This window comes from Eupeodes corollae, chromosome 3 (assembly GCF_945859685.1).
Source record: "Eupeodes corollae chromosome 3, idEupCoro1.1, whole genome shotgun sequence".
Lineage (NCBI taxonomy): Eukaryota > Metazoa > Arthropoda > Insecta > Diptera > Syrphidae > Eupeodes > Eupeodes corollae.
The window spans coordinates 19,210,738-19,224,087 of NC_079149.1; the positions used below are offsets into that span (position 1 = coordinate 19,210,738).

At 35.3% G+C, this 13,350-nt stretch overlaps 2 protein-coding genes across 4 annotated transcripts in view; both read right to left on the minus strand.

The window, feature by feature from the left end:
- Positions 1 to 5,743: 5,743 nt before the first annotated feature.
- LOC129951282 (protein ultraspiracle) lies at positions 5,744 to 8,011 on the minus strand. Its single transcript, XM_056063364.1, has one exon. The coding sequence runs from the start codon at positions 7,693 to 7,695 to the stop codon at positions 6,346 to 6,348; it is 1,350 nt and encodes a 449-aa protein (XP_055919339.1). The 5' UTR covers positions 7,696 to 8,011; the 3' UTR covers positions 5,744 to 6,345.
- A 3,073-nt stretch (positions 8,012 to 11,084) lies between these two features.
- LOC129950999 (mucin-2) overlaps positions 11,085 to 13,350 on the minus strand; it is a 48,543-nt gene continuing 46,277 nt past the window's right edge. For all 3 annotated transcript variants that reach the window (XM_056062980.1, XM_056062981.1, XM_056062982.1), the window contains 5 exons: positions 12,646 to 13,314; positions 12,506 to 12,587; positions 12,369 to 12,441; positions 12,168 to 12,306; positions 11,085 to 12,104 (listed from right to left, as the gene is read on the minus strand). In XM_056062980.1, the coding sequence (XP_055918955.1) occupies positions 11,922 to 12,104; positions 12,168 to 12,306; positions 12,369 to 12,441; positions 12,506 to 12,587; positions 12,646 to 13,314 (1,146 nt within the window). In that variant the 3' untranslated portion in view covers positions 11,085 to 11,921. The remainder of the gene's footprint in view (positions 12,105 to 12,167; positions 12,307 to 12,368; positions 12,442 to 12,505; positions 12,588 to 12,645; positions 13,315 to 13,350) is intronic.

Genomic DNA, 13,350 nt, shown 5'->3' on the forward strand with positions numbered 1-13,350 from the left:
TTTCTTTTTCTTATGTTGATTTTTTTTTCAACCAACATAAATATATCTTTTAATAGATTTAGATCTCAGAAATAGGCTCGTTTCCTTTCGACCGAGAAATATTAAATCCATCAATTTCAGGCTCCAAATTCTATATAAAATGGGAAACGAAAACGACCTGCTACGCGACCAATCGTATTTGTTAATTTATTGAGTTACGTAAAATAGGAATTCCAAAATAAGAAAAATTTCCTAAAATGTTGGCCTGTTTTGACGATACAAAAACATGAATATAGATTTTTTTATAATAAGCACCCACTCAAGGGAATATTACTACCCTTATTATGCAGAGGCATTGTGTGAGCACTAGTAAGAGGAGAGAGGGTTTAAAAGGAGATGTCGATGCACATTGGTTTTGAATTCCTGAATATTGCAATGACTAGGAAAGACAGACTGTGGTAAGGCATTCCACATTCGCGTAGTATGGCTAAAGAACGAATCTCTGTATTTGTGAGTACGGCCGAATTGGACTCGAGGGTATACTGATGAGCATTCATAGAAGAGCTATTATTACAGTTGAACTGTTTAAGGGGAGGGATACAACTGGCTATCTGACTGGAGCATAAATCGTTCAAATTACGGTAGAAAGGGTCAGCCAAGAAACCTTACGACGATGTTCAAGCAAAGTAAAGGAACTTATTATGATATTATCATCATAATACTATCACAAGTGGCTTAAGTAAGTTGCAGGAGCACCAGCCCTGCTGGTTGCTGCTGAACAATGCTGTTTAGGTCGGAATTTAATGAGCTTATCATATTTTGTCGTTCCACATCCGAAGAAGAGGGATTCGAGTCTGAAAAGCAATATGAAAAGCTAAGAGTATTATCGTCAGCAAAACAATGTATAGGATTAGATGTTGCAGACAGGAGATCATTAATAAAAATGAGAAAGAGTATTGGAGATAGAATAGAGCCTTGGGGCACACCAGCATTTGTTTTCTAATTTGTGCAAGAAAATACCCAATTTTGAGATCTGTTTTGTTACATAAATTACGCTGTGCTTCAATGAAAAGAATTCTCTCTCGAAAAAGAAATCGTAGTTTCCACAATTTCTATCTACATTTTGATAAATGGTGACCCCTCCTTTAACAAATAAAGAACATTTAAATTAAAAATAATTAAAAAAAAAGTTAAAATATTTCTTCTGAACGAATAAAGTTTGGGGTGAGTGCAGAGAGAGCTTTGAATCTATTGTGCGGCCTTTTAAAACAAGATGAAGCTCTTAATTTTTTGAATTTAAGTTGAAATGTTTTTGGTTTGAAATCCCAAGAAATGTTTTCGCTTTCGTGCGTGGAAATTTCTTTTTCATATTCTAATGCTTTTGTCCTTCTTCATTTTTTGATTTTGTATTTAATAGTATCCCGTACGTGGAGGTGTGGTGTCTACTTTTAGTTAGGAGTCTGCCACTCATTTCCCTTAACACCAACATGGCCGGGTACCAAGAATAGTGTTTGTTAAGTGTGTCAATAATCTACCGCACTTTTTTCGAGTAAATAGAGTAGGAATTCAAAGCTTTGACAACAGTTCGACTTCTGACATAATGTCTATGTTGGATATTACGTTCAGGGTATTTAACTTAGTCATGTTTCTACTTCGGATTAGATTCCTCGAAGTTTTTTCTTTTGATCATCTCATTTCGAAAATATTCGTGAAAGAGAACTTTGGAATGCGGATAGTTTCCCAGTGGCCAATACATTTGCCAATTGATCTACAACGTTATTTTTCGTTTCGTCCTTACTTACCTGATTGTATGTCTCCATCAGCAATTGAAAACCAGTTTTATCGACTTAACTTGCCATTTTCGCTGAAAATGTTCCACCTCTCTTTCAACTACTCTATTTAAAAAAAATTGATTTACCCCAATCAGTTTTATAACTCTAATCACAAGAAGGGAAGGGAAAGGGAAGTTGATACACTATCGACCAATTGCTAATTTTTCTCATGTCCCAAGCTTTACTAATTACCCCAGCACAAAACTTACTTACTTACTTTAGGTGGCGCTACAGTCCGGGGCGGACCTGGGCCTCAACCAACATGCGTCTCCAGCCAGCTCGGTCCCTAGCTAGGTGTCTTCAGTTTCGCACGCCAAGTTGGTTGAGGTCCTCTCCCACCTGCGTGCGCCACCTGAGTCGCGGTCTTCCTCTACTGCGCCGTCCCTCGGGATTGGATTCGAAGACCTTCCGGGCTGGAGCGTTGATGTCCATCCGCTCTACATGACCTAGCCATCTAAGCCGTTGGACTTTAATTCTGCTAACTAGGTCAGTGTCGCTGTACAGCCCGTACAGTTCGTCGTTATGTCTTCTCCTCCATTCTCCATCTATGCGTACGGGACCAAAAATCACCCGAAGAATTTTTCTCTCCAAGCATCCTAAGACGCTCTCATCCTTCTTTGACAGGGTCGAGGCCTCAGCGCCATAGATGAGAACCGGGATGATGAGTGTCTTATAGATGGTGATTTTACATGCTCGAGAGAGGACTTTACTTCTCAATTGCCTTCTAAGTCCAAAGAAGCAGCGATTTGCAAGAGTTATTCTTCGTTTGATTTCAGCGCTGGTGTCGTTGTCTGCATTAATAGCGGTGCCTAGGTAGACAAAGTCCTTAACTACCTCAAAGTTATAGCTGTCCATAGTGACGTTTTGTCAGCACAAAACGGTTTCTTAAAAAATAGACCTCCCACCATAAACCTTATAGTGTTCGTTTTATTCACTAATAATAAGAGGCTTAAAAAACGGGAATGAAGTTGATATGGTCTTATAGTCTTCAAACTCTTCTCATTAGGTTTTGAACCTCTTTTTCTGAAATGGATTACTTCTTAGCTTGAAAATCGTGAATATTATTTCCGATTTAGATCCGATGTTCCCCAAGATAGTCTAACCGACCTCTTCTCTTTATCCTTACAATTAATAAATTAATGACACGAAATTTTTCAAAATCATTGCAACTCATGAAGACATATCTCTCCTCCAAAACGGATCTTGATAATTTTTCAACCTAGTGTACCTAAAATTGCTTAGAGCTCAACATCCAGCCAGACAATGACCTTTTCACTTAAACGCATTAAAACAGCTCCCCGTAATTACTATCTTCATAATCATCCCATAAATTTAGTAGAAAGCATAAGAGATCTCGGACTTTTACTCGTATGTTATAAACATTTCAAGCATATAAGGCATCCAATGAAGATTTCCTCATTTTGCACTTCAATACCTTTCTAGTACCCGTGCGTTATGGTTAGTGCGTTGGACTATCATGCGAGAGGTCTTGGGTTGGATCCCTGCCTCTGCCACTTAGGTAAAGTTTTTTCATGAAAACATTACCGACAACATTACAGGAATGGTTGAGAGTTGTAAGTCACTAGGCCCTAGTTCTCAAAGCACTGTTGCGCCACCTAGTTTATTTTATTTTTTACCTTCCTTGGGAAAATTCTTGATTCTTGATCTTAACCCCTTATCGTGATCGCCGTCGTCTTTTAAAACTCATTCCAGAAACGTAGATAAATTGCTGACATACTGTTCATACACTGTCAGACAAAATAAAGTGCAAAAGCGGTTCATTTTATTTCACAGTGCTGCAATTTAAGAGCAAAGAGAATTTCTTGTTTTCTTGCTTCTGATGACGTCAAAAACTTCTAGTTTCTTACTTTCTGATCAAAAAACCCGTTAAAGGTTTATTCTTTTGTTCACCAACATCGGTAATATTGCTGCATATCAAGTTGACACGCTACAAAATAAAGTGCAATTTTTATTACTCTTTCAATTTCTTTCTAAATATTTAAAAATAAAAAATAGCAACATTTATATTAAAAGGTTTATAGATTAACTTTAAAGCCATTTTATTCGGTTAAGGATATTATGAAACCGCTTTCAACCGAAGTAAAGGAGATACTTGTCTTAAACCGTCAACATGGGTTGACCTTCCTAAAACTAGCAGAAAAATATGGATTGTCTGTTTCTGTTGTGAGAAAAATGTATTTCAATTTTGTACAACGAGGAACTGTCGTCAGCTTCAAAAAATTGTGGAAGTAAAAGGAAGACTACAGCTAGTGAAGACAGCAGAATAAACATTGAGGCTCGAAAAAAACCATTATCTTCGGAGAGAAGCATCAAAGAAGACCTGGAGTTATCCATCACACCAAAGACTGTTCAAAGGCGACTGAACGAAAGTGGTTTAAGAAACGTTTTTTCGAAGAAAAATCCTTTACTTGGGCCAATTAATATAAAAAAACGGCTAACTTTTGCAAAGAAAGTAACACGCAATTTGGTAAGATTAGTCCAAATTTGAATTAAAAAATGTAAAAGCCAGAAAACGAGTGTGGTGCAAACCATCGGAAAAACTGAGCCAAAGGTGCATTTAAAAGACCGTCAAACATGTAGGAGGGTCACTTATGATCAGGGGATGTTTTTGCTTTAGTGGGGTTGGAAATATTATTAAAACTGACACTAAAAATGACGCGTTCTAGTTACGTCAATATTGTCAGAAAAGATCTAGCTTCTTCTGCTTCAAAAAGATAATGACCCAAAGCATACAAGCAGAATTACAAAACATTTTTTTGCTCAACTCAATATTAACCTTCTAGAATGGCCACCTCAATTCCCAGACCTTAACCCTATTGAGCACCTTTGGTTCATTTTGGATGACAGGATACCTTTGGATGAGCGTCGCAATTTAACGTCTTTTTGGGAAAGCATCCAAAATAAATTGGAGAGAATTTCACCTGAATTTTTAAAAAATCTTGTCTGCCGTTTGCCCAAACGTCTTGCTGAAGTTATTCAAAATAAAGGCGGAGCCACTCGTTATTATTTTGTATTTACTTTACTTATATATTTTGAATTTGAACTTTATTTTGTCTTTTTTTTATATTTCAATATCTTTTCTTTCTTAACTACAATTTTGTAAATAACCCATCATTTATTTGTAAAATAGCATTAAGATCAGGGTGTAGACAAATTTCGGAAGTAAAATTTAATATAATATTTGTATTTAAATGAAAATACATATTTTACTCCGACTTAAGATTTCGGATTTGCACTTTATTTTGTCCGACAGTTTACATCGGCATCTCTCTGGCTCAGTTGACTGATCCTCTTTCTATCATTCGAGATCTTTTAACACTAACTCCCGCAACCTGAGCAACCCGAGCAAGCCTCGCCTCATCTATTGACCAACTCACCACACCTCCTATGAAATTAACGAACCCCTGACCCGTATGCTTCGGTTGGTCAATACAAATTCATTTTTAAACTCGTCTTGATCCTTCCCCACTCATAGTCATAATTTTAGATTTGAGTTAGTTTTGTAGTTATACTTATAGCTTGAATTAAACAAAATAAATAGTGTTAAAGTCCCCACTAAAATTAAATTAAAATTCTTCTCGGAAAATATCAAAATGGCCTATAGAATAAAACAAATTATAACACGGATAAGAATTTGACTTTACTTGCGATTCACGAGTTTTATCTTTTTCACCAATTGGCTTCCAAAATTTCTAATTCGAAATGTCAACCTACAATACGTTAAACCCAACAATTCCAATTATAATAAGAGTTGGGACAAGAGTCGGCTATTACTTAGACTTACTTGGTATTTAGTTAACAGGTTGACAACACACGATTAATTTACAACTCCCACGTATTCTCAAAAATTCGATTCGAAAGTTTAATTATTCAGCTTCACCAATTGAATGCGACAAAAAAAGAAACACAAATTTTATTTATTGTAACTTTTATAATTTTTATATATCTTGAGTGAAAGTCTTTAACCGACCAATAATAACATTATTATTCTATAATAATTAATATTTGTTTTTCTTGCCTCTGCTTGGAGAAACAACGAAAAACAATAATATTTTATTTATAATAACTTTACAGAGTTTTTTTTATTTGTTTTTGTAAAAGAAGAAAACAATAAAAGCATTAGATACTATAAATTGCATTTGTTTTTGTTTTTTGTTTTTACTTTTGTTTTGTTTAAAGAGATATATGTATATAACAACTTTTGAAATTGCATTCAAAAATAAATAAAATCGTTAATTTATAATATATATTTATATATAAATTATCTAAATCTATATATTTTGTTTATATAATATGTATAATCGTAATGAATACATTATGTACTATTTTTGTTTCTTTTCTTTTATATTTTTATAACTTTAATTTGTTTTTAAAAAACCAATAAAATAAAATAAAAATAAAGATTAAAAGAAAAATAAAAATACTTCGAATCGCAAAATCCTATAAAGCAGAAGAAGTAGTTAAGTAATAAAATAAAAACCCGTCCAACCGTGTGCATCATCACAAATCCATCTTAAGGTAATGGAAGTGGAGTGTTGAGAGCGTCAGCAAGGAAATGCTCTATTGGCTTTTCACCTATGACCCTGAAAAAGAACAAATGATCCAGACACTTGAGACTGATCGAACGCAAAGCCGGCAGCCTCAAGAGCAGCTGTGCAAAGCGACTGTCGTCGCCTGGGTGTTCAGTGCGACAATGCTCGTCCAGGCAAGCGTAGACCTTCTCGCGACACATCTCGATCTCATTGCGACTCTTCAAGCCTCGGATGTCCGGGTTGAACAGGATGATGGCCCTCAGACAGGACAACTCCGATCGATCAATGTTCAAGCGCTTCATCTTCACACTCAGTTCCGAGAGAATTCTGTCAAAGATGGTGGCCACTCCGGCCTGGATAGCGCTGTTGCGGTGATACGTGAAGTTGGGAGCTAGGCAAAGCTGCTGTGGTGGCCTGATTGGCGTCCGCCTATCGACCGTTCCATCGGGATTGGCGTGTTCGATGTCCAGGTATTCAATGCTGCGCCAGGCCACGTTTGCAATCAGCAACTCATTCCAGCTCGACTTCAGCAGCAAGATCTGATCTTCGCGGTGCAACTGTGAGAAGTGGGGCATGCGACGGGAATACTCTACCATCTGGAATAGCTGCTTATTGACCATTTGGCATAGATGAGAAACGGCTCCCTTGTACTCGGTCTGAACCATTGAATTGGGAGCCACCCGCAGGTAAGGTACAACATTGTCGCCACATCGCGATTCGGCCTTCTGCTCGCATTCGATGATTCGTTCGATAGTCAGGTCCCGTACCGAGCTTGTGGGGTTCAGATCTTCGTTGCGAGCATTGGCCATCTTGGCGCCACGCTGGCGCTCCTCCTGCACAGCCTCACGTTTCATGCCACATGTCAAGCACTTCTGATATCGACAGTACTGGCATCGATTTCGTTGTCTCTTGTCAATGATGCAGTTCTTGTCCTCGCGACACGCGTAAGTCAGGTCTTTGCGAACGGTGCGCTTGAAGAAGCCCTTACAGCCCTCACAGCTGTACACGCCGTAGTGTTTGCCACTGGCCCGATCGCCACATATCGAGCACAAGTGCTTCGATCCGCTCAGGGGATGGTTTGGGGGATACTGCGGCTGTTGCTGATGCTGGAGTTGCTGTTGGGAATGGAGGCGATTCTGGTTTGTCGGAGATTCATTCATCGCAGTCACTGCCTGAAGGCTGCTGATGGAAACGAACTGTCCTGGGCTGCCCGGACCCGGAGAGAACCCCTCGACACTGTTGCCATTGAGAAGGGAGATATCTGGTTTGATTTCTGGCGGAGAAATTGGGCCCATATGTCCGAATTGCGATTCCCTATCGTTTCCGTCCATTTTTGTTTCTTTTCCTTCGACTTGTTCGAGTGTTTTTCTTTTTTGTTTTAATAGTTTTCGCTACCACTGTGAGGAATGATTTTCACACCTGTATCTGGATTGTGGAAGAATTATTCAATTGTTTGAAGCTTTGCTGTGCAAGTGGTCACTTTGGAGTTTCTTTGAAAACGAAATTGAAAAGATTGTTTTGTTAATTGGAATTTTTATTGCAGTGCGATTTTAGTTTTCGTTTTCATCAGCCATTTTTTATTATATTTTTCCTCACTTCACATTCGCTCGCACAGAACAAAAGTATACAACAAAAAAAGAAAAAGAAAATACCCAAAGTGAGACGTATACACCTGTCAGTTCAACGATGAACTGTCAAGTGGCGTTCAGGTGGTCAGTTTATGAACAAATTTGAAGGTGGAAACGTATGGAATTTTATTTCTAATAGCAATTAACTGTTATAAATTGGATTTTGTGATTTGACTTTCTTATTCGATCTACAATTTTAATTTGATCGCGCTTTTGATCCATTTTGAAATTTACGAGTTTGATAGGAAATAAAATAAAAAAACAAGACAGTGTATTTTTCGTGGGTGAACGCTTGGAAAATGATTGGAAAAATAAAATACATATCGGTAATACAGTTCGTCCACACATTTCAATGCGGATGTGGTTTTGAACGTTTTCTTTTAGAGATGTCAAAGTACTTGTCAATAAATTAAAACACAAATCTAGTACTTTCATCTTTGCTATTGGATTATATTATTTATATTTTACTAATGGTCAGCAGATAAAATTTACATTAGTATTTGAGAATAACCAATTAGGTCTAACTAGAAGTTAATGTGTCAAGTAACTTGTTGGGTGGATGAAGTGCTCAATAGCGCAGACAACTGACAGTTAAGAGTCTTAAAAGTGCTATCGTGAAGATGTTTGTAATCTTATATTTTAATCAAAATGGCTGTTTTTTTTATTAACTTTAGGATGAATTTGATACGTTTTTTCAGCATTCAAGTAAAATGACGTATTTTGAATGAGGACAAATTAAATGTAATTTATATGGAATATAATATAATATTTTTATTAAAAGAAACTAAGACAATTTTTAAAAAAATGACAATTTGAGAAAGTATCAATGGCATCAACAACGGTGGACACAATAAATTTGTCCTTTGCCAAAACCCATAAAATACTGGAAAATTGGAATAACTAACTAACAACTAACTAACTAATGGATGTGAAACGCACGATTGGATAACGGGAGAATTTAACTAGAAAGTAATTTAAGTGGTAGGTAGCTACTCAAAACATTGCGTTTACATTGTGAAACAGATCCTACGTAAGAGTAAGTTTCTTTGTAGTTACCGACAAATTAAAATACTTTTCGGTTACACCGTCTCATTAGGATATTGGACATTGCACCTCCGTTATTGTCATTAATTCATATAATTATGTACATTTGCCGCTTATTTAAATTGTCTAATGTTGTAAAGATTGTGAAAATAAAGAAAATTTAATTATGTGGTATTTACTAATTTAATGGGAAATAAGCATTAAAAAATACTATCTTCTCGATGGAACTTTTAATACTTTAAACTTCCAGTTATCTACGTTTTTTTTATTCCTTACCCATCATGACACATTAACTTCTAGTTAGACCGTTCCAGTTATTGCAAAACATTAATTTGAATTTTATTTGCTGATAAGGAAGTAAGTAGTTGAACCATGACTTTACTATTATCAAGTTTTCCAATAAGAATATGACAACTTGCAAAATCACGGTAGCTTCAAATGGTCCATCGGATTCAATTCTTGAGTAAGCTTGATCTTTTACGGTGGTAAGCCAAAATCTTTTCACAAAATACGCCATAATGACGTCTTTAGAACGCCCATTTCCTGAGAACCTGTGGAATTGATTTGGATCATTTGCTACTGACCCCTGAACGGCAGTGATATTTTCGGCACTTCAACAGAACTTTTGCCTCACTGACACGGAAGCATCACACAACATGTTAGGAGTAATGATTGAAATTTGTATTTACTGTTTTTCAAGTTTCAGTCACCGATTCCGAACTTTGGTAGTATACATATTTTGAATAAAATGACAGTGGGATGTTCGATGACTAGTGAAAGGGTGCTTTCACAAATTAAATTCAAAATTGTCAAGTCTCTGCCCAACAACTTTATATACTGATAAATAGGCGCTAAAAATAGTAAACTTATATAGAAAAATCCAATAAAATGAGGCCGGTTAAAAAGTTGAAATGGACTTCTATTTACAGAACACTTTATCCTAACTTATTTAGTTTTAAAATTTCACAAGAAGTAAAATAAAGATTAAAGAACTTGTTTTTAGTAAATAAAATAGAAACTGCTTAGAAAAATGGATTTTACATAAAAACAGTCCGAAATAAATACAAGTTTCGTAAAAATATAAGAATAACAAAAGATGTTTAACAATTATTGTTATTTGTAATACGGGCCTAGACTTTTTGAAGACAATGGTCTCTATTTCTCAAAATTGGTTCTGAGCTCCTGTATCGAAGCCTGAAAGTCTGAATGGAGTGTTTAAGTCAAAATTAGGCTTTATTACTGGAGGTGATTCAACAAATTATAGTTAACATCGTCCTTTTTAGAGCCAAATTACATAAGAATACCTACTTAAGTTTCTTGCAGACACAAATTATTGGCTCAAAATTTTAAGCAACCTATTCTTAACGGTTTAAATATTTACTAGTAAGTAATTTTTAAATCTTTCTTTTCGTTTTGCCAACTGGTAAATTATTAATTGCCTTTCATTAAAAAAACTGGCATCCAAACATGTCTAAAATGTGACAGTTCGTGCAAATAAACAAAGCAAATTCACTGAAACGGACCTATTAATTGGAATTCCCAACTGTTGACTGAACTATTCCATCCACAGATGTTATAGGGATTTAGCAAATTGTTTGATTTTAACTTAAGTAAATTTTACGAGATACTAAGATGTAAAAATCGTTTAAACCTTTATAAATCATCTTTTAAGCTCAGTAAATTGCTAAAAGTGGCTCTAATATTTAACTTAATAGTTTAAAATTTTGCACCATTACTTTTAGAATTAATCTTCATAAATCAAATTATTCCAATAACGATAGACTTTAGATTTTAAATTTGAAGTGACTCATGTCACTTAATTCCTGAGAAGACCTATATTTCAATTATTTATAAATGTTTTTCGTTCGTGAATTTAACCATAGTTCAATCAGTCTGTCAATAGAGTATGACACTGACAGTTCACAGTTATTGTCAAAATTAAAAGTCCAAATAAGAAAATCCTTATTTTATGCCAAGAGACTTCATGTTATTTTTAACTTACCATTGAAAAATAACCAAGAAAACCAACAAAATGAAAAAAACAACCGTTATTTTGGCGTATAGTATTATATTATTTTATTTTATTAATTAAAATTATTTACAATGTTTAAAATATTATTGAAAACATTCTTATGATATTTTTTTCTTAAAACTATTGCTATTATAGTTTTATATATTAATTATTACATTTTTATTTAGTTATTCATACAAATTAAACGTCAAACTAATTGAAAATACTAATAAATTATTTTCTAAAATTTTTACTATTTACAACATAACTTACATTCATCTATGTTAATAAATATCGTATTAAAATTATAAACGGTTGTTCTAAACTGTATCTTTTTAATATGTATTGACAAATATGTATTAAATATCAATTGTTATGTCGTTTTCGATTGGTTATCCAAAAGCCTTATTTTTGAAGAGTTTAAAAAAGGCTCCTGCATGAGCAACCGAAGATGATATTAGAAAAAGATTAATATAAGCCTATGATCAGTATCAACAAAACGTTGACTAGATTTTTCCGACAGCTGATCATTACTCATTTAAAAAACAAAATAATATCTGACAGCTCTTACATATTTTGTGTATTGTAGTGTCAATTATTGTGTTAAAAATGTGCGTTCTTGAAAAATTGTTGAATACCGTATTTTCTATTGTACCATAAAAATAGCCTTTTCATTAAGATTGTTTTTTCTCGAATAGTTATAAATTAATACAAATATTTATCTTATTTTTAGTCTCTATTTTTATCCTTAAAATAGGCTAAAATTATTATTAACCCTTAAGTCCTTAATGGCATATTACATATACAAAGATCTTCCAAAAAAAGGAAGGATTCATAAAACAACATTTCGTGGTGTAGTCCAATAAGTTTATCATCATTTCATATAATAGCTAGAAGGCGCTCGTCCAGACGTATACGTACTCATTGGTATACCTTGTGGTCCTGGTATATGATTTGACATATGACTCTGACTATGTGAACCATACATGTCTCCATTGCCACCACCATTATTTCCAGATGGCTCATAATCTACGTCATAGTAAATACCCGATTGATTCTACAAAAAAATAAGATCTTAAAAAAACGATCTTGCTTTAAAGGACTTTTAAATAAAACTTACCGCTATACTGTTGTTACTTCGACTTTTTGGTCGAGGAACTTGGAAGTTTCTTCCCAAAAGATCTGTTCGATCTTCTTCCTCACTAGAACTTGAATTTTCCAGCGTTCGCATTCCACTTGATCTTGATCCAAGGCCTAATCTGCTTTGAAAAAACACACAAGAATTTAGAACGAAAATGTATTTATAGTTAAAAATGCAAACCTTGGCAACGGAACTGGTGGAAGGGTTCCATTTTGATGCATTTGCATTGTACTGCCCATGTGTGACATTCCACCTGAAATTTGAACAAACCATTTAGAATCTCACAAGAAATCTTAACAAAAATATGACACCCTTACCCATAGTGCTGAGTCCCATGGCATGAAGATTAGGATATCCAAACATTGCCGAAGATGGTCGCGTCTGTGCAATCGGTTCGGCCTAAATAAATATATAAATGAGACCAATGCCCCTAAAAATTAACTGTAAATACACTTACTCCATAATGATTAGCTTGAGCCATAACATCTGCAATTTGTGCCCATCTCATTCGATCCTCCAAGGTTACTTGATAACCAGGCTGAAGCATACCTGCTGACTTTAATGGCGTCGTATTCATGTACCCAAAAACTGGTGATCCTATAGCATTCTTTTGTTCTCTCTGCCATCTTCTAGACCACATTATCAGACAGACCAAAGTAAGGACAATGATTATGAGGGCCGCCACAGATGCTCCAATAGCAACTCCCAGCACCTCACCATCGATTTCACACTGTCCACCATAATGACTTCCATCACAGGTACAAGATTGTGCACCTTCTTCGTTGTAGCTGCAAGTTCCTCTGTTATTACAATAAGCATCCGGACAGGATTGACATTCCCGACCAGCTCGTTGAAATTGATCAGCCCAGGGATCACGGAAGCCCGATTCACACGCACATTTAAAGCTTCCCCAGATATTTTTACACGAAGCATGTTGATGACAATCGTTCAGTTCGTTAGATTCACATTCGTCCAAATCTTGAATACTCGAGACAGCACCTTGGGGTGACTCCACATAGAGTACAGAATTACCAATGTTGTTGTTCCGACGATGTATTACACCCAGTAGATGCTTTTGCACATCACTTCGGAGATTTGGTCGAAGAGTTTCAGCATTTTCCTCAATCTAAAATAAGGATAGATAAGCTTGAAAACCTTTATT

Coding starts and splice junctions, on each gene's coding strand:
- LOC129951282 (XM_056063364.1), bottom strand. CDS start 7,695: ATGGACGGAAACGATAGGGAATCGCAATTCGGACATATGGGCCCAATT.